At 48.0% G+C, this 21,639-nt stretch overlaps 1 protein-coding gene across 1 annotated transcript in view; it reads right to left on the minus strand.

The window, feature by feature from the left end:
* ENGASE (endo-beta-N-acetylglucosaminidase) overlaps positions 1–21,381 on the minus strand; it is a 34,255-nt gene extending 12,874 nt beyond the window's left edge. Inside the window, exons 1-9 of the mRNA XM_060252440.1 lie at positions 21,228–21,381; positions 18,314–18,390; positions 18,018–18,219; positions 17,128–17,276; positions 15,495–15,649; positions 13,820–13,968; positions 11,993–12,158; positions 11,289–11,392; positions 10,896–11,004 (exon numbers count right to left, since the gene is read on the minus strand). Coding sequence (XP_060108423.1) covers positions 10,896–11,004; positions 11,289–11,392; positions 11,993–12,158; positions 13,820–13,968; positions 15,495–15,649; positions 17,128–17,276; positions 18,018–18,219; positions 18,314–18,390; positions 21,228–21,370 — 1,254 coding nt within the window. The 5' untranslated portion in view covers positions 21,371–21,381. The remainder of the gene's footprint in view (positions 1–10,895; positions 11,005–11,288; positions 11,393–11,992; positions 12,159–13,819; positions 13,969–15,494; positions 15,650–17,127; positions 17,277–18,017; positions 18,220–18,313; positions 18,391–21,227) is intronic.
* Between the last annotated feature and the right edge of the window lie 258 nt (positions 21,382–21,639).

Raw genomic sequence — 21,639 nt, forward strand, 5'->3', positions numbered from 1 at the left:
CTGAGAGGCAGGATGCTGGACCAGATGGACAACTGGCCTGATCCAGAAGGGCTTTTTTGCGTTCTTATGCAGTCTTAGTTAGGAAGACAGCTAGTCTGCCACAGAAAAGACCTGAAGGGGAAAAAGTCCATCCCCAAAAAAGCCATGAGCTAAACTGGAAATGGAGAACATGTGCTTTTCCTTCCCTTGGGCCTCAATGCCTAAAGGATCTTGTTTTTTTGCTTTTTAAATGGAGCTTGGGGTTCAAGAAGCCTAGTGCAGCCACAGGAAAAACAGCTCGGAAGACCAATGCCCTAGAATGGAACAGCTGGAAACCCACCTAGTCACTGGTATTCCCTGCAGAGCAACTGACTGGACAGCTATTCATTTATTCTCTTCATTTATACTCTACTTCTCTCTCCGGTGAGAACCCAAAGTGGCTTTCAACATTTCCCCTTCCTCCATTTCATCCTCACAGCAATCCTACAAGGCAGTTTAGGCTGGAAGAGTGTTACTGGCCCAAAGTTCCCCAGCAAGTTTCCATACCAGAGTGAGGATTCAAACCTGGACTTCCCAGAACCTAGTCTAACACCATGCTGGCGAATAGCCAAAGCTAACGAATGACAACTAATGACTCAAGATTATACCTGGAAAAATACCATGAATGAATTATATTAGAATGAATTATATTATAAAACTATGAATGAATTATATTAGAACCATGGAATCAAAGAGATGGAAGGGACCTCCAGGGTCATCTAGTCCACTAAGACCTCCCAGATCCTTTTCACACATATGACCGTCAAGACATGTATTCCCCCATCCTAAAATGATGCATTGGATTTTTTCCTACCTAAATGCAAAACTTTACATTTATCCCTGTAAAAATGAATGTATTAGTCCACTTTTCCAGCCTGTGAAGCTCATCCATCCTGTTTCCTGACTCTGTCTTCTACTGTATTTGTGACACCACCCAATTTAGTATCATCTGCACATTTAATAAGCATTCCCTCTATTCCTTCATCCAAATCATTTATAAAGATGATGAACAAAACAGGTCCCAGGTCAGATCCTTGAGGCACTCCACTTGTCACTCCTCTCCAAGAGGATGAGGAACCATTCACAAGCACTCATTGGGTGTGACCTGTCAACCAGTTACAGATCCACCTAACAGTAACAGGATCCAAACCACATTTTACCAACTTGTCAACAAGAATAGTATGTGGAACCTTATCAAAAGGCTTACTGAAATCAAGATAAACTACACATTCTCCTGGCCCAGGGTGGTAGTAACTTTCTCAAAAAAAAGAGATCAAGTTAGTCTGACATGACTTGTTCTTGAGAAACCCATGCTGACTTTTAATAATCACAGTCATCTTTTCTAAATGTTCAAGAACTGTTTATTATTTGTTCTAAAACTTTTCCAGGTATAGACATCAAGCTGATGGGTTGGTAGTTACCCAGATCCTCCTTTTTCCCTTTCTTGAAGATGGGGACAATATTTACCTACCTCCAATCTTCTGGCACGTCAACTGTTCTCCAAAAATTCTCAAAAATAATGGCCAGAGGCTCAGAAATTATGTCTGCAAGTTCTTTTAGTACCCTTGGATGCAGTTCATCTGGCCCTGAAGATTTAGTTTCATTTAAATAAACTAGGTGTTTATGTATGACCCCTATGCTGATCCTAGGCTGCAACTCCCTTCCCTCCTCATGTGTTCTGTTTTGCACTATTTCCCTCACAAGAGAAGACAGAGGAAAAGTAGGAACTGAGCACTTCTGCCCTTTCTTCTTCACCTGTTACAATTTCACTTCCTTGTCCTCACAATGGGCCTACCATGCCCTTTCTCTTTTTCTCACTTTGTAAATAAGAAAAGAACCCTTTTTTGTTGTTTTTAGTATCTCTCGCTAGCCTAAGCTCATGCTGAGCTTTAGCCTTCCTAATTCTTTCTCTACAAGCACTGGTTATTTGTTTATATTCATCCTTGGTTATAAGACCCTCTATTTCCTAAATGAGTCTTTTTGTTTCTCAAGTCTTTAGAGACCTGTATATTGGTCTTCTTTATGCTCCTCCCATTTTCCCTTCTCATAGGAATCGTTTGTGATTGTGTTTTCAATAGTTTGCTTTTAAGGAATTCCTACTATTCTTGAGCTCCCTTCTCCTTAAGTATTTCTGACCATGAGATTTTGCCCAGCATCACTCTTAAGTTTGTCAAAATTTGTTTTCCTGAAGTCCAACCTATACATTTGACTACGTACAGCTTTTCCCTTCCCCAAGACTGTACATTCCAAAATCACATCGTCACTGCTACTGAGGGTGCCCGCTACTTCCACCTCATCAACCAGTTTTTCCCTGTTGGTGAGAATCAAATCCAAGATAGCAGATCCCCTTGTTTCCTTCTCCACTTTCTGGAAAAGAAGTTGTCAGCAAGACGAGTCAGGAATTTATTTGACCTTCGGTTTTTAGCAGAGTTGGACTTCCGACAGATGCTCAGGTAACTGCAATCTCCCATGATCACTGCATCCCATCTGTTTGAGAACTTTGTAATCTGTTCTAGGAGTGTTTCATCCAAGCCATCTGCCTAGCTTGGTGGTCTACAGCAGACCTCTACCATAATACACTGTTATTCCTTACTCCTTTTAATTTTACCCAGAGACTCTCAACTGAACTTCCATGCTCAGATTCATGTATTTCCTCACAAGTATATACTTCCTTCACATATAATCCACCCTTCCTTATTTGTCTGTCTCTTTTAAATAAATTGTACCCCTCAATCCTAATATTCCAATTGTGTCATCCACCAAGTTTCAGTAATGCCTATTAGGTCACAATCCCCTTCCAGTGTTAGGACTTCCAGTTCCTCCTGCTTATTTATTATTCAAACATCCAATTCATACAAATCTGAACAAATATTGTTATAACAATTTGTCTAAGCCCATATAATATATATCCAAATTCAGAGTTCAGTCCATGGTTCAATTTACATCCAGATTTCTCAGTAGATTAAAGTGCTTGCGCTGTAGAATTCATTCCAGTTCATCAAATTTCAAGACGCAGAACTTGGATAGTTGAAAGGACACTTCTGTTCCTGCTCTAACAGAGCCTGCCAGCCTTTAATTCTGTTTCCACAAACTTTTTCAAAGAGGGGACAGAACATCCCCCTATGCATCCATTCCTTTCAACCCAGCTAGAAACTGTCAACGTATTCCACAAGCACAATGGATTTAGACAAAGGAATAGACTTATACAAATTGTTATAAAATGTATTGGGATCTGTATGAATTGGATGTTTGAAGGGGATTGGCTTACAATGGTTCTCCTCCTTTCTCCACAGCCAGGAACAGAGGGCGGCACTTGGCGAGTAGATCTCCTTGCAACACTCACTTGAATGTGGTGTGCTGCAGGAGGCAATTCTCTCGCTAATGACGTTTCGCATCTATATGTACCCTCTCGCCCACCGAGCCTGGGTGTTTGGGCTGGGTTCTCACCAATATGTGGATGGCACTCAGCTCTATCTGTTGATGAACAGCTGCCCAGATTCCGCTCTGGACTATCTGGCTGAGGCACTGGGAGCTGTGGCTGGGTGGTTGCAACAGAGCCGGCTGAAGCTTAACTCAACAAAGACAGAGGTCCTGTACTTGAGCCAGGGCAGAGTTGAATCAAGTATCAGGCTCCCAGCCCTGGACGGCGCACCACTTCTGCCGGCCCAGAAGGGTGAAGAGCCTGGGAGTGATCCTGGATGCCTCACTCAATATGGAAGCCCAGGTTTCTGCAGTTGCCAGGTCAGCCTTTTACTATCTTCCAGGCCTGTAGCCGAGGGGGAAGGGGGGCTAAAGGCCTGGAAGATAGTAAAAGGCAGTGCTAGAGGCAAGGGTGGCAGTGGTTTTTCCATGGGTCGCTCGCTGCTGCTGCCCCCAGCGCTGATCATGAGTGCGCCAGAGGGGCATAGGAGCCAAGCGACCAGCCTTCTGTGCTGGTATTCCCACCGATCAGCTGATTGGTGGGGGGGCCCACCTTTTAAAGAGCCTGGAGCAGTGCTTCACTGCCCCTTCCCTGGGCCTTAAAAGTGTAAAGAAGGGAGGGAGGAGACGCTGTGGCGGGAGTGGAGGTGCAAAAGAGATAGGGGGGTGGCAGCTGTTGCAGCAGCCTTTTATGTCCTCCCCCATCTAAAAATGTATCTGCTGGCTCCCCCCCAACCAAAATTTTTCTGGCTACGGGCCTGCTATCTTCGGCAGATCAGGCAGCTGGACCCTACCTCTTCCCTCAGGATTTACCTACAGTGACCCGTGAAATGGTCACTTCCAGGCTGGATTACTGCAACTCAGTCTATGTGGGCTTGCCCTTGGGGCTAATCTGGTGCAAAACACAGTGGTGCTTCTGCTAACTGCATTGCCTTTATGGCCGTGCATTCGGCCAGAGCTATGCTATTTGCGCAGGCTACCTATTGAGTACTGGATTCACCTCAAGCTTTTGGTATTGACCTTAAAAGCCCTGCGTGGCCTAGGACCAACATACCTAAGGGACTGCCTCTCCTCATATGTGCCCTGAAGGACTTTATGCTTAGTAAACCAACATCTGCTAGTTGTCCCCAACCTGCCTCACCTCAACTAGGGCCAGGGCTTTCTCTGCTCTAGCCCCAGCCTGGTGGAACATACTCCTATTAGAGATTAGGGCCTTACCAGATTTGTTATAACAATTTGATCTTCTTCGTGGTCTCTGTGCATTCACACATATGGGTATTCCGCAGGATAGGCCCTGACCTCGGAGAGTTCAAAAGCAATCTTGATCGTAGATCTGGCGCGCCTCCCACTCGTCCTGGGGAGGAGGCAGCTACTGCGCATGCCTGGACGAGGGGGAGGTGCTTAGCCACTCAGTTTCTTCCTTACCGCCGACCGGATCGCACCTCCCTCGTTGATCTCCAACTTCTTCACTGCAATCTTCACAATCCAGCCTCCTCTTCATTTCATCCTCGTCTTCCACACTTCTCCTGGTATCGTATTAAAAAAAAAAAAAACCCTCTTTCTACTACTTTCCGGACTTTCTCCCTCCCCCCCCCCCCCGGGCGGATGGAAGGAAGGGACAAAATAACTTTCAAACGCTGCACCCGCTGCTCCTCTAAAATCCCTTCGTCCGATGGCCACTCTCTCTGTCTGTTTTGTCTCGGGGAGGCCCATCGTATAGACTCCTGCGTGCACTGCAGCCAATTTGGCAAACAGGCCCGTAAAAACCGCGCCGCGAGGCTCAGGAGCCATCTTATGGAAACCTCCCTCCGACCGACCATGCCGCATGGCGGTCAACAACAACTCGCGCCATCTTCCCCACTTCTCGCGGGAGAGACGCAGTCGGCAGCTTCCGTGGCTCAAGGGCCCTGCAAGCCTAAGTCCGGCAAACACACCAAGAAGTCGGATGACTCAAAAAAGCGCCACCGATCAGATTCCGCCCACGCGGACCCGACGGGCTCGGCTAGCTCAAAGAAGCCTAAGACCGGACACTCGAGTTCGAACCCGGCCACGGGCTCGACAACAACCAAACTGAAGGCATCGAACCCGACCACAAGCGGCTCCGGCTCGATACCGAAAACCCCGGCATCGAAGTCGACCACAACACCGCCGATTACACCACTAGAAATCGTGCGCATCTCATCCAGGTCCCCGTCGATCCCGAACACACCACCGGACCAGATACTGGAGACCCACTCTCCGATCTCCACCAAGAGCTGCCCTCTCGACCCTCGCCAATTTGTGGATCTTTCGCAACCGCTGGATGCCCACGCGCTGACCAGAGAACCCTCGACTCCGAGAGTTCTCCCAACCAGACCAAGGTCCCGCAGTCGCCGACGGTCCCACAGCCGACGCAGGGGGAGATACTACTACTACTCCCCATCGAGGTCCAGATCTCCGTCCCCACGGGACCGAAGAAGGTACCGACGATCGCCATCCTCCGGCGCCTACTACGCGGACCCGAGAGACCGCCACTATCGCAGCTACCACAAATCTCCTCGATACCGAGATCGCGACGACAGACATGACCACAGTCGATACCGTGACATCTCTCCGCGCAGACACCACCCTGATCTACAGAGACCTCTCCGGCCCCGCGACGACCCCGTGCGCCCCACCACCGAACCGGAACTTCCTTCACCACTCGAACCCGGACAAGCTGCTCCCAACAAACAACCGGCACTTCAAACCCAACCGGAATCTCACCAAGGATCCGATGTCGACTCCGAGGCGGAACTCTCCGACTCCGACCACTCCTCGGGTTCGGACCTACAATCTCCAGACTCCGACATAGCCAAACCAGCAGACCTATCACCGTCAGAGGGTCCCAAGTCCTACCTCAACCTCGTCTCGAATATGGCAAACTCTCTGAACCTCAAACTGAACACAGACGCACCCAGAGTCTCGGACGTTGTATTCGACCTAGTGCATGCGGACCTCCCATCGAGTTCCTCTCTTCCCATGCTCCCTGTCCTCCTCGAAACGCTTAAAGAAGCATGGGACAAGCCAGCATCGGTACCACCGACATCCAAGAAGGTTGAAGCACTATACAAAATACACGCACCAGACTCCAAGTTCCTATTTACCCACCCGGCTCCGAACTCGATCATCGTCCACTCCTCCTCGAAGTCGAAGCAAACGAGACACCCAGTGCCCCCAGAACGAGAGGGCAAGAAGCTCGACACTATCGGGAGGAAGATATACTCCCTCACTACGGCCACGACTAAAATACACAATTATATGGCGTGCTTCTCAGCATACGCCTACAACCTCACTACCTCCCTCAACGCATTGATCCCCTCGCTGCCTGAGACATCCCAGAAGACAGCGACCACTGCTCTACAGGAATTGGCCAGAGTGAGCAAGCAGCAGATCAATACAGCTCGTCACGCTGCACAGTGCTCCTCCAAAATCCTGGCCTCAGCCATAGCCCTACGCAGGCACGCGTGGCTTAGATCCTCATCCCTCCAACCTGACATCAAATACAAGGTTGAGGACCTACCCTTCGATGGTCTTGGGCTATTCAACACAACAACAGACGACATCCTCACATCTGTAGACGATGGGAGAAAAAGGGCGAAACGACTGGGAGTCTCGCAACACCAAGGTCAATTCAATAGACAGAGGAGTTGGAGACCCAGCCACTACAAAGGAACCAGGTCTCCAAGACAACAGGAACCATGGAGACGTAAACCACAATCCAAACCCTCCTTCCAGCAGAGGTCACGCCCTCAAACGACCAAGAAAACCGCAGCTACCTCCAAGCCGTCTCTTTGACCACCCTGCCCCGAGTCGTCCAGTTTCCCCCCATCAGCCAAACCATCACATACACACTCGACTGCACCCTTTCTACCCTGCCTGGAGGACCATAACATCGGACTCCTGGGTCCTCGCCGTCATACAAAGGGGCTACCTAATAGAGTTCACATCCTCTCCGAAACACCACAGATTCCTCACCACACCTCCGTCCACACCCCTACAGACGGAAATCGCATCCCTGCTAGCATGGATGGCCTCCATAGACCTTCAGGATGCCTATTTCCACATTACAATCAATCACCACCACAGAAGGTTCCTCAGGTTCGCCATCGGGGAGCAGCACTTCCAGTTCTGTTCTCTCCCATTCGGCCTCTCCACAGCCCCAAGGGTATTCACCAAGTGTATGGCAGTGGTAGCCGCCACACTACGACAGCAACACATATCAATTTACCCGTACATAGACGACTGGCTGATCGTCGCCCATTCAAAAGAACAACTGCAACTGGACGTCTCCACTACCCTCTCTCTCCTGGCCACCCTGGGCCTCCAAGTCAACCTATCAAAGTCCAAACTGGTTCCCACCCAAAGAATCCAGTTCATAGGAGCAGACATCTCCACGGTCTCTCAAACAGCTTCCCTACCTCAGGACAGAGTACGCAGCATACAGTCTCTGGCCAACGCCATCATCGCCCAGCGCTCCCAAACAGCTCTGACATTTCAGAGGATGCTAGGCCTCATGGCAGCAACCACCGCAGTCCTACCTTTCGCAAAGCTGCACATGCGACCCCTGCAAATGTGGTTCGTCAGGACCTTCCGGCCTCACACACAGCACCAGTCCACTCTACTCACCCTTCCACTACACATCGTGACATCCCTCAAATGGTGGACAAGGGAACATCACCTCCACAGGGGCATGCCGTTCAAACAGCTACCCCCTTCGGTGATTGTCACCACAGACGCCTCCAAGTGGGGATGGGGAGCCCACTTGGGAACCCTCACGGTGCAGGGCCAATGGTCAGACTATGAACGCTCTCTCCACATAAACTGCCTAGAGCTCCTCGCAGTACACAAGGCTCTACGCTCCTTCCTCCCATCGCTGAGACACAAACACGTTCAGGTCACCTCCGACAACATCGCCACGGTCTTCTACATCAACAGGCAGGGAGGCACCGCCTCCATCAGACTCTGCAAGAGGGCTCTGGCGTTGTGGCACTGGAGCATAAGCCAGGGCATCTTCCTCACGGCTGTTCACCTACCAGGAGCCGAGAACACCCAGGCAGACGCCCTGAGTCGCCACTCGACCAACAACCACGAGTGGTCCATCAACAGCCGCTACATCCGACAGATCTTCAACTTCTTCGGAACTCCGCAAATAGATGTATTTGCCTCACCATCAAATGCCCAATGCACCCACTTCTACATGAGAGGCCCTCCATCCCAACGCTCCAAGGGGGACGCTTTTCTCCAAACCTGGAACAGGGCACTTCACTACCTCTTCCCCCCCATTCCACTCATCACCAGAGTTCTGCAGAAGATTCAGCTGGACCACACGGACTGCATTCTAATAACTCCGTGGTGGCCCCGCCAACCATGGTTTACAACCTTACTGCTTCTGTCGAACAACACATTCCTTCAACTTCCTCAAACACAGGACCTCCTCTCCCAGCAGGACGGCAGGGTCCTTCATCACAACCCAGCATCATTCAGACTGACAGCCTGGAGGATCAGTTCCTAGAGTTTCCCCCTGATGTCCGCCAGGTCTTAATAAACTCCAGAAAACCATCCACTAGAAAATCCTATCTCCTTAAGTGGAAACGCTTCTCTCACTATGCCTCCCAACACAACTTCGACCCTGGCTGCGCCACCATACCCCAGGTGCTAACTTACACCCTAACACTCTCCAGGGCGGGACTCTCATATTCCTCGCTAAAAGTACACCTGGCAGCCATCTCTGCCTTCCACCCCCGTATTGGGGGCACGACAGTTTTTTCTCACCACGCTACAAGAGCCTTCCTAAAGGGCATCATCCGCCTACACCCACCAATCAAGCAAATCCTCCCTACCTGGAGCCTTTCTCTCGTCCTCAGCCAGCTCATGAAACCACCTTTTGAGCCCATGGCCTCTATTCCACTACACCTGCTATCGTGGAAAACAGCGCTGCTCACAGCTCTTACCACAGGTAAGAGGGCCAGCGACATCTGTGCACTCAGGGCGGACCCTCCATACACGATCTTTCATAACAGCACGGTGGTACTCCGACCCGACCCGACCTTCCTGCCAAAGGTCGTATCTCCCTTCCACCTGGGAAGACAATCAACCATACCAGCCTTCTTCCAGCACCCCGTGGATGCAGGGCAGAGGGCGCTCCACAACTTGGACGCACGTAGGGCCCTAGCATTCTACATAGACAGGACCCGACAGTTCCGTAAGGACCCCAGACTCTTCGTCACTTACGCCGCCCACAATAAGGGCAGCAAAATATCTACTCAGAGACTTTCCAAATGGCTCGTTGCCGCCATCGAACTCTGCTACCAACTGGCAAAACAGCCAGTCCCCCAACACATACGAGCTCACTCGACCAGAGCCGTCGCTACCTCATCGGCCTTCATGAAAGGCATCCCTATAGAGGACATCTGCGCTGCCGCCGTCTGGTCCTCGACATCTACCTTCGCCTCGCACTACGCTCTTGACGTCCGTGCACGGCGTGATGCCTCCTTCGGACAAGCAGTGCTGCGCTCCATCTTCGATTAACCACTGTGAGTACTATACTCATTACGTTCCTTTTTCATTCTAACCATACATATTCTTACAGATCCAGCACCCACCTCCGAAAGAATAGCTCGCTAATCACCCATATGTGTGAATGCACAGAGACCACGAAGAAGATGGACAGGTTTCTTACCTGTAACTGGTGATCTTCGAGTGGTCATCTGTGCAATCACACAGACCCACCCAGCCTTCCCCGCTGCTGGACGCTAGTCTAGCTCATTTATTTCCACCTGTCCGGCGGCGGGAAGAAACTGAGTGGCTAAGCACCTCCCCCTCGTCCAGGCATGCGCAGTAGCTGCCTCCTCCCCAGGACGAGTGGGAGGCGCGCCAGATCTACGATCAAGATTGCTTTTGAACTCTCCGAGGTCAGGGCCTATCCTGCGGAATACCCATATGTGTGATTGCACAGATGACCACTCGAAGATCACCAGTTACAGGTAAGAAACCTGTCCTTACCTTTTCACAGGCCCTGCAAAGTGGAGCTGTTCCACCAGACCAAGTGAGACTGTGGGCATTCAAAGTAAACTGAAGTGGCCTCCTTTGCTGCAATATTCCATCTTCAGTTGGGCCTACCGATGGCATCTTTATGAGCTATCGGTCTCAGTTTGAAAATGGTTTGTAATGTAACTAATTTGGTCTTCCACTCTGAAATTGAGTGGTTTTAATTGTTTTAGTGTTATTTTATTGATTTTGTTTGATCTCGTTGTACCCCACCCTGAACCCATTTGCAGGACACGGCGGAATAAAAAATCAACTAAATTAATAACAATAAATAAAATAATTCATTTATAGTTATTTATTTATGGTATTTTTCCTGGTATAAACTAATGACTCAAGGCATAACATGGCAGTTTCCCCTCCTTTTTCTACCTCTTGCCCAATGTGCTTACCTGTCCCTTGTTGAAATGCTTCTTGCCCATGCCTAGACTGAAGCTAGTGCCAAAGGGAAGGGAGCCAACACTATGAGTGGGCAGCCATTCAGATAACAGGCCCCAGAATCTAAAAACAGAATGAAGGTCGTTACCAGGCAATCTTTCTCCTGCACCACCAAAGGCTGCATAATGCCAGGACGTTTGGCAGAGAAGGGATAGTCTTGGCACCCCAGAGTGTTTGCAAGCCTCTTCATATCTGGCTGTAGGGCCTGATGAGCCCCAGGTGTTTAGGGGAAGCCAGTCAGACAGATCCTACTCATTGCACAGAGCCTACCCCACTGCTCATCGATTCCTCAGAAGACTGGCTGGGGAAACCCACCCACCCCGTCCACTTCCCATGGTTGTTCTCACTTGTTCTCATTGTGCAGGAAGTCCGTTGGGCCCAAGTGCTCATACACCCAGCCAGGTGCAAAGATGGCCACAGAAAGGCCATGATGACGAATCAAGCGCAGAGACTGTAGGGACACAAGGAAAACAAAGTGAGCACTGCTTTCCAGATGTTACCCCAAAGCACTGGTGACTGTGGGGTTCAAGGACATTGAAAGATGTTGCATGTTATTTTTTCTATTATTAAAAAAAAAAATTAAAAGTTTTTTTTAAAAAGGACATTGACTTCATTACAGGGATGACAACTCCCTCTGTACAGAAATGGTAAAGACACCAGGGCTGGATGTCTAAAAAGACTGACTCTTCCCTTTGCAAAATAAAGTGCTCAATTTATTAATGTAACTATTACGTTTGCACCCCGAGCTGCAAAATGCTGTGGCTCTTGGTCACAATACTGAATCCAGTTTAGCCCTCTGTGGCTTGGTACAACCGTACCCAAGCAGAAGGTCCCAGGTTCAATCCCTGGCATCTCCAAAAAAGGGTCCAGGCAAATAGGTGTCAAAATCCTCAGCTTGAGACCCTGGAGAGCCGCTGCCAGTCTGAGAAGATAATACTGACTTTGATGGACCGAGGGTCTGATTCAGTATAAGGCAGCTTCATATGTTCATATGTTCATATGTACCCATTTATGTAGAGGACAGGTCCCAGTGCTCACAATGCCCACTCACCTTATTAGAATCAAAGCCACCACTGACGACATCACCACGGCCGAACACATCAACCCCCACATAGATGTCATGCTGACGCTCGCCTGCCATCTCTCTTGTTTGCAGCAGTTGCTCGTCCTTCCAGTTGTAGTTAGTAAAGAACCCATCGCAAGCATTAAAGTAAACCCTGCAGAGGCACGAACAAAAGATGGAAGCCACAAAACTTTAAGCTTTGCAGATATTTTGACCCTCTTGGCTTCTGAGATGGATCTAGCTGTAAGAATTCCTTCAACCAATCTTTGCTGACCTGCCTGGCTAAGAAGAATCAGTGCACACTGTGTGATTTGCACAGCCAACTTCCCATTATGAGCACTGGGATGGAAAAAGTACCTGCCCTTTCCATATTTCTGGTTGGGTAACCTTTGTATCTAGCAGCCAAAACAGCCCACCTTATCCTGAGCTTCTCAGAAATTAGGAACTACACAGGGCTGGCCACAGTCATTACTTGGATGGGAGACCACCAAGGAATACTGAGGTTGCTATGCAGAGGAAGGCAATGGAAAACACTTCTGTTTCCTGAAACACCCTGTCTTTGGGGTCACCATAGGTTGTTTGCAACTCAACAGCACATTCTTATTCTTTAATTATTATCTCTAAAAGCCAGCAGCAGGCAATCTGTGCAGATTTTAAAAATCCACACAATGGGACCAGTCAAGGCTACCATTCTGGACTCTGCAAACTCGAGAAAACCCCAGTTTTTGCAGGAAAATATTGTTCTTTAAATAAAAGATGGGAAGAATTAAACAAAATCACCAAAGTTAAGATTAATGTCTGCACATGCATCAATACTGCAAAAAAAAAAATTAAACTGGTGTCTGGGTGGGATTTTGTGTTGCTGTTAACAACCTAATATGGTGTCCAACATGGCGACAGTACAGCTGGGTCAACAGCTGCTAATTTTTGACTGCTTGTTGATCCTTTGCTAAAGAAGGCCTATTTACATTTCAATCATATTTCTATATTGCCTTAATTTATTTAGATACATATACTCCACTTTTCTCTCTGATGGGGACCTAAAGCAGCTCATAACGGCATTCTCCCTGCCTCTGTTTTATCTTCACAACAAGCTGTGAGGAATGACCTGCCCAAGGTAGCCAGAGAGCTTGATGACACAATGGGGCTTAGAAACCGGGTGTCTCGAATCCTAACCTTTACACCATATTGGCTCCCCGCGAAGGAGCTTGGGGCAGAATACATGGCTTGTCCCATGTTGTCCTCACAGCAATCCTGCGAACATGCTCAAAACTGGGCACAGATCTGAATCCAAGACTGCCCTGTCAAACTGAGGTATGCCCTTCTGGTTTTGTATGCCGGCATCAAGAACCCTTTTGTTTTGTCCACCTTTGTTGCAGGGCATCCCAGTTCAGTTGTTTATTGGCATTTATATGCCATTAACACCAAAAATAAGCATCATTATAACAGTAATCATTCACCAGACTTCATGAGTATGGTCAGGGAATGCGAAGACACCCACAATTGCATCCTCAGCTGGAAAAAAACCATGTCACAAACTGCGATTTTCAAACTGAAAACATGTGCTCATGCAAACAGATAGCACCTCTAGTCCAAATCTGCTCTAGTTTTCACACTGGCACACCCTCATCAACATAGGGCTCAATCCCAAAATGTAACAAGAAGATACAATAGGATAAGGACGCGGCCTCCATGGGACAGTAAAAATAACCTTTCATTTGGGAGAGTTGCTTTTCTTACTCTGCCCTTCTGAGCAAGACCCTCTACCTCTGGATTTCTTTGGCAGGGGGAAGTAGGAGGGCGCGTGTCACTCACTGATTGTTATCGTTGAGTTCATTCTGCCACCTGAGCTCTCCACTCTTCAGGACGCTGTCATACCACAGCACCTTTCCTCCTGGCACAGCTTGATGCACCCGGTCTGTCAGGTATTGCAAGAAGTGGGGCATATTCCGTGCAGCTGTCACCTGACATGAAAGAACTGCATAATCACCCTGTGGAAAGGGTCCTTTCGAAGATCCAGTCATCCTGTTGCTCACCCTCCCCTCCCCAGGCACAATGTTATTGTCTTGTTCATGTCCTTGAAGTTCTACCAAGAGTTCACTCAACAATAATGGAAATGCTGCACATCCATGTGCAAACTTACTTTCCCATGCAGTTTTTTTGCTAACTGGTTTTGAATTTTCCTGGAGGTGGGGAAGGTGATGAATGAGTTACTTCAATTGAATCTAGATGGAGAGCTTGAAAAACTAAAGACGACAAACAGCACACCTGAAGCACAGGCAAGGGGGGGGGGGGTGACAGATAGATCTCTGAAGCAGGATTCAATTAGCTGCAAAGTAATTTATAAAATGGAGGGGGGAGAGAGTAACAGCTAATTCTGCCAGAGGATTTTAAGGAAGCCTGGACGCACCCCTATTAATTTTACCAAGATGCCCCACATGGCTCAGCATAAGCAGTAACAAAATCACTAATATACTAGCAAGTTAGTATGACAAGCAAAATGCAGACTATTTTTACACATCAGGAAGCTGGTATGCCTCCACCTCAGCATGCTCCTTCCTTTCAGTCTTTTCCTTTGGATTAGTCTTTCCCACCCCTTCCCATTTCTTAAAATTCTTCCCTACTGATATATGCCCCACAGTAGGTGGAACCTCAAAATCCCACCACTTCGGTAGAGTTCTGAATAAGGAGGTATGGAGATCACCATAAGTGTTATATTCCAAATACTTCAGCCAGACAACATTAGACGAAAAAGTTCCAGTGCTATAGTTCAGAAGATAGTAATCGTATTATATTTTTGTAGAAGCTGGAGGAAAGGCAGGTTGGTTGTTGTGAAACAGAGGAAGTGCTGTCGTCAGGAAGATTGTCACCTACGGCAGGAAGAGAAAGTAGGTGGACAGGATTTCTAAACCGCTGTTACTTCCAGCCTCCTTTCCTAATTATCCAGTATGCTGAAGCTTTCTTTTATGATATTCTGCAGCAACAGGAATTTTCCACAGAAATACTGTCCAATTACATTTCCTGTACTTAAGGGACTTTATTTGCCATGATAAGCAGTGCACCTCTAGGATGCCTACACAACATCACACCTTTTTATTTCAAATTAATCTGGAAAATCTAATACTCCTTAATGTGTATTAGAAGTCATCATGCAGATTAGTATCATCAATCCACAAAGAAGAGAACAGACAAAACCAGCCTTCTCCTGCCTGTTAATCACCCTAATAAGAGGTAATGAAGCTGCATCATGAAACTGAGTGTGCCCACAGACACAGTTTCGGCTTCCCTTGAGCCCCAGAAGATTTCTCAAGCACAACCAGGGACTTTAAGGAACAGCAGAAGGAACAGATGAGTAGGCTCACGCATATACACACGTACAGCAAGGGAAGATGATCTTGAACTTCAGCCAAGGGGCCATGTGTCTGTGCATGGAGGGAGCAGTAAGAGAGTTGGGAAGGGTTTCAAAGGGGGGGGGGGGGGTATTGCTCACACTCAAAGAATTCTCAATGTTGACCAGCCAGCCATCGAAACGATAGAACTGCGTAATTGCAGCTAGCTGCTCAGCCACAGAACGGTATGCTTCCTCGCATGCCAGAAATGACTCACAGATCTTTGCACCATCCGTCCACTCTGTGATGAATGTTCCTGAGAGCAGGGGGAGAGAGAGATGCAGAGAGAACATCAATCTCTTGCCTCCTGCCTTATCCAGAACCTCTTTGCAGCAGAAGAAAAGCAGACAGGGAAGTGCTGGTTCTGAAGGACCCGCAGGAGAAAACGAGGAGTCGTCAAACACATGAAATGCCGGAGTAATTTCTGATTCCTCTCCCACTAAGGAATGCTGTAAAGTGACGAACTGCTGCAAGAGCTGTTTGCAGGAACTCGCAGCGTATTTCAGAACAAGAATGTGATACCTAATGAGCAAGAGCTCACATCAACATGAGCCATTTCAGAATGTTTTGGAATGATGCAAGTATTAGGATGAAAATGCATCCTTATTAGGGTTGCCGGGCCTGTGTTGGAAAATACCTGGAGACTTTGGGGGTGGAGCCAGGAGAGGGCGGGGTTTGGGGAGGGGTGGGGCCTCAGCATGGTACAGTGCCCTAGAGTCCACCCTTCAAAGCAGCCATTTTCTCCAGGGGAGCTGATCTCTGCCAGCTGGAGATCAGCTGTAAAAGCAGGAGATCTCCAGGCCCCACATGAAGTCTGGCAACCCTAAAAGGAAGACCCATTCTGTCGCAGTGTATCAAACTTAGATCAGCTTGGAGAAATGCAGAAAGAATGACTTTGTCCTATTTACTCATTCCTCTTCCACATCTACTGAAAACAGAATTAAAATGTGGTTCACTATGGCACTTTATCTGGCACTCCTTCCCAATCCTGCAATATTCTTCCCTAAGGGAATATTTACCTGGAAGTGAATTCTATTCAGCAAAAGTGACCTCTCCTTGTGACTGCCACTTTCAATATCGCTTCTTTGTTTTCAGGTAATTCTGCTTAATTTCTGCTTAACCACAGTAGCAGTGGTATTCCTCAACAGATCTGTAATTATCAGTATTTGGTTCAAGGAAGGCAGGAGTGAGCTTTAATTACTTATTTACTTTTCGCAGCCAGAGGAACAGGGTTTTTTTTAATTATGGTAGTTTTATAACAGCGCAATAATTATTACAAAATAAAGGGTATAAATTAATAACCATGTGCCACTGCTGAACAGAGACAAGAAATAATGCCCCACCGCTACCAGGAATAAGATATAACTAAGGACCAATTCAGGAATGCTGCATCCACTGTGGGAAAAGTAACTAATTGAGCAGAGAATAAGTGGCTGTAAAACAAAGCAGCAAAATTTAAAGGGACAGTATTCTAAAGAAACCTCGACAGCACTTTGCTGTCCACGTTAATACTGCAATTGCATTTTAAGTTTTGTTTAAATTGCCACACATCAGATCTGAACAAATATGGGAGGACAACAGAGAATGGTGACAACCGTGTCATCAAAATGTAATGAATGATGTTCATTACAGACTAAATGCTAAGAACAACCACTCTGAGTAGTCCTTTAAAGCAGGCCCCACACAGTGTTGGCATCACATGCTCCGGAATGCTCCACTCCTCCCAAAACTCACCCAGCATAAGGACACCATTACGATGAGCTGCATTGGTCCAGACCACTGGTGGAATGGTAACTGTGTGATGGCTGAAGTATACAAAGATGTCGATGTAGCACCAGTGGTAGAACACAAAAGGGTCATGGATCTCTGACCCCTGGATGAACCTGTCCACAGTAAAAAGAGAGACTTTGTCAGGAATAAGTAATTAGTAAGGACTGGTATCATATACAGCCAAGTACAGCTTCAAAGTACAAAGTATGAAGCAAGGACATGTTATCCCAGTGTTCAACACAGCTGATGTTAACAACCCCTGAAGCTAGAGTGGCACAGAGCCAGTCTTTCTCAAGAGACTCTATAATAAAAACTGGAGTTTCCCGGACACTTACAGAAATTAAATGTACCCCTCCATTTTCCCTGTAAAGAGAGCGTCCATAAGCCAGTTTTTCAGGCTTTTAGTTCCTTGCTTCTAAGCTAAACTGGGACTGCAGGATCCAAATGAAGCAAGGATTTGCAAAAGCAGGCTCCTTCTACCATGGACTCACACCAAGCCAGCTGCTAAATTACAACCTCCACAGGCTACGCTGGTTCTGCAGGAAGTGTGAACCAGGAAATTCCCAGTTCCTAATTCACTTAAATCATGCAAGCAGCTATTTGCTCAGTTCCCTGCCCCCTCTCTCTGCATCAGCCTCAATATGATGACAATAACAGGGCCAGTGCATGGGACCGGGAGTTCATTTATATAAAACACTTAAGACTCTTTTCACAACTATATGAAATGACCCAAGGCTCCCTCAAATGTCCCACCAAGACTAGCTTGTGGCAGATCTGGCTACTTTTGGCGATGGTTTCCAAATTTGGAAGCTTCCCCTTTTCAGCCTCTATTCCAGATCCCAACAAGTCCCAACCTGTCTTCAAGGTAGCCACCCTTCATATCATGGCACACCAGAGTGCGGGGCCTGTTGCTGTCAAGCAGAGGCTGCCGTTTAGCTAATGGCTCAATAGATACGTTGAAAGCATCATCAGTGGTGGATTTCCAAGACAGCAGCTCCTCCAAGCCTGAGAGGTAGAAGCTGATGGGCTCAGTGGTGTGTCTGTCATACTGCCTGGCTGGGAAGATGGAAACAAGTGGTTAATATTGTAAGCTGATGATAATAGTAGCTCCCACAAAGATGGAGATGCACTCTCCCAAAGTAATCCTTACCAGGGAGAGGATCAGGGGCAAAACTGACCACCTTATGGAGGACGGAAGTTCTTTGGCTCTCCGTACCAAGCTGCAAACTGAAAACAAGAGAATGGTTCAGAAAAAAGGACCCTATTTGGGTGCACCAGAACGGCAGTTGCTCCAGAATGGTCCTGCTGAGCTCACACTCCATTCTCTGCCTTTTTCTCTGAACCCCTAAGTTCAAGGAACTTAGTTTAACGACTGCTAAATCTCCCTCTGCCATTAATTTACCCTACCAGCTTCCATGAGTTGAACAAAACATCTGCTATGGTGGTTCATTACAAATCAATTTCCAGTAATCACTCTCAGCATTCACCAAGACTGCTTCCACATGAAGCTGATTTAGCTAATCACAGCTCTTATTGCCACTGCAAATGCTGCAGTAGCAATGCAGCATCCCCAGTTTTCCTCACACTTTTCTTGCCTCAGCCCCCATGTTTCCCCTCCCTCTACTGTGGGGACTTTTAAAACAATGGGTAAGTAACATGTCACTACAGCATTAATGTGATGTCATAAACTTCTTCAACAATGTACCGTTTCTCAGCTCTCTTTTTTAAAACAATAAGCCTCTAGCCATTTTTGTTGCAGAGCTATAAGGGGAAATGTGCAGTAGGTACCTTTCCCACATAGTCCCACGTAGAGACTCAAAAGATCTGGTATATTGTTGCAGTAGATCCTTATAATGTCACTACATAATAGCAATCTGTCATTTCTTGATTTTTTTTTTAAAGTGCTTCAGTGGAAGGAGGGGGAAATAGTGGGGACTTAAATAAGAAAAATCTTCCCATTTCACACAGCATCTAAAGGCACTTGTACTGATCTTTTCTTTAAAAATAACAACACCATGTTTGAGAAACAGCACAGCAAGCAAAAACACAGGACAATATCCTGGGTTTGTTCCTGGAAACAGCAGTGCTGTAAAGAAGCCAAGGCAAAGTAAAACATCCGTAATTGACTCTTTGCCTGTGTGAAAGCTCCCTTGGACAATATGCATGTCTAGCAAGAAGTAAAGGAGCAGTAATCCTCCATGCTGCTTAAGGGAGTGTGGCATCTGAAAGACAGCTGAGACGGGGGTAATGATAGGGGCAATGATTCACCAAGCTATTCCAGCTTGAAACCATAGGCTTTGGCTAGAGGAACTGTGCACATGATTGCGCTGCAAACCTCCAGGCAGAGGCTAGACTTTTGCTAACTGGGTCAGTTTAAAGGAGAAAGCTTTATCTGTTACTCCCTACTCTTTTACTCTGTAGGGAGTAACAGATAAAGTGCTGGAATCAACACAACATCTTGTTCAACAAGTGTCCTTTCCCTGCATGACATCTCCATATCTCACTGGAAACAACGTCGGGTGGCACTGTCCAGCCTACTGATCTAGGCTACAGCTAGGCCATAGAGGGGAAGAGAGGTGCTGTACAAAGAAGATGGAGACCAAGCTATGTTCACCTCCATTCAGCCCAGACTGTACAGCTACAGCTGAACCCATGTTATTTCTCAGAAGTGCTCTTTGTCATTTCCCCCACCACACGCACACACAGGCTGTCCAGCAGCCCCACTCCTCCACTGAGCCCTCTTATTCATATGCTTAATTCAATCTGCAGTTCACAAGTCTAAACCCTCACGAACCCTTTAAAAGTTCATGAGGGGCACATGTGTGTTTCTCTTGAGAGCTCCGGCACCTCTCCCCCCCCCCCAAAAAAAAAGCCCTGCTCAGCCCCAGTGCTAGGGAGCAATTATGAAATCTACAGAGAATGGCTTTGGATGTTAACAGAACGTTTTATGCTCATCTCCGAATAACACAATCCCGTCCTCAGCCCCAAGACTAACGTTCAGACAGGGAGTTCATCCCTGAAACAAAGTTTTCCAGGGCAGACTGAAGCCCAGCCCAGTATTGCACCAGCAATGGTCCACAGGACATCAGGGACTGAAGGCAGCATCGAGTTCTTTCCCGTTGCCAGACCCCTTTCAAAGGACCTATCCACTCCTAACGCAGCAATGGCCCCTAGGAATAGAGAATTCAGAGCATGTGCAGAGTGCCTTCGCATCACTACTGAGTTACCACAGCCAATCTTCACAGGAGCAGATGATGAGGGGAGGGACAGTGGCTCAGTGGTAGAGCATCTGCTTGGGAAGCAGAAGGTCCCAGGTTCAATCCCTGACATCTCCAAAAAAAGGGTCCAGGCAAATAGGTGTGAAAAACCTCAGCTTGAGACCCTGGAGAGCAGCTGCCAGTCTGAGAAGACAATACTGACTTTGCTGGACCAAGGGTCTGATTCAGTAGAAGGCAGCTTCATATGTTCATATGTTTTAGGGGAGGGACAGTGGCTCAGTGGTAGAGCATCTGCTTGGGAAGCAGGAGGTCCCAGGTTCAATCCCTGACATCTCCAAAAAAGGCTCCAGGCAAATAGGTGTGAAAAAACCTCAACTTGAGACCCTGGAGAGCCGCTGCCAGTCTGAGAAGACAATACTGACTTTGATGGACCAAGGGTCTGATTCAGTAGAAGGCAGCTTCATATGTTCATATGTTTTAGGGGAGGGACAGTGGCTCAGTGGTAGAGCATCTGCTTGGGAAGCAGAAGGTCCCAGGTTCAATCCCTGACATCTCCAAAAAAGGCTCCAGGCAAATAGGTGTGAAAAAACCTCAGCTTGAGACCCTGGAGAGCCGCTGCCAGTCTGAGAAGACAATACTGACTTTGATGGACCAAAGGTCTGATTCAGTAGAAGGCAGCTTCATCTGTTCAAAGGTCAATCCCGTGAAATGTCTTCTGGCTTATGCCGGCCTTCCGTTTCCTCCCCGGATCGCCCAACCTGTGACACCTTCGTGACATTTCTCTCCCCCCCCCCCCCCGGGTTTATTCAATCTCACCGCCGTTCTACAATCCCGGGAATCCCTTACCCCAGGCCGGGCCTGAAACGGCCCTTCGCTGGGCGCCGCTCTTCACTTCCGTCATCGCGCCAGGCTCCCCCTTCCCCTTCCTCTCCCTCCGCCTGGGCTTGCTTGGCCCCTCGCCTCGCTCCGTCCTGCTCGCTCCCCTCCATCTCTCGCGCCTTCCTTCCCCGCCCGGTCACGTGGAGGCAGAGGAGGGCTGAACTGCAGCCAATCCGGGCAGCGGCAGCGACTCGGTTCCGCCAGGAGAGCTGGAGAGAGCCCCGGGCAGCCCGGGCGTCGCAGGGAGGGACGCTGGTCCCGGCTGCTGTTGCCAAGCCCTCCCCTCCCGCGCTCTCTCCGGCCTGAGAAAAGCGCGGCCTCTCTTCGGCCCCATATCTTGTGTGCAAAGCCTCAAGGACTGTTGGTGGTTAGTGAGGAG

The sequence above is a fragment of the Heteronotia binoei genome, chromosome 13 (assembly GCF_032191835.1).
Source record: "Heteronotia binoei isolate CCM8104 ecotype False Entrance Well chromosome 13, APGP_CSIRO_Hbin_v1, whole genome shotgun sequence".
NCBI lineage: Eukaryota > Metazoa > Chordata > Lepidosauria > Squamata > Gekkonidae > Heteronotia > Heteronotia binoei.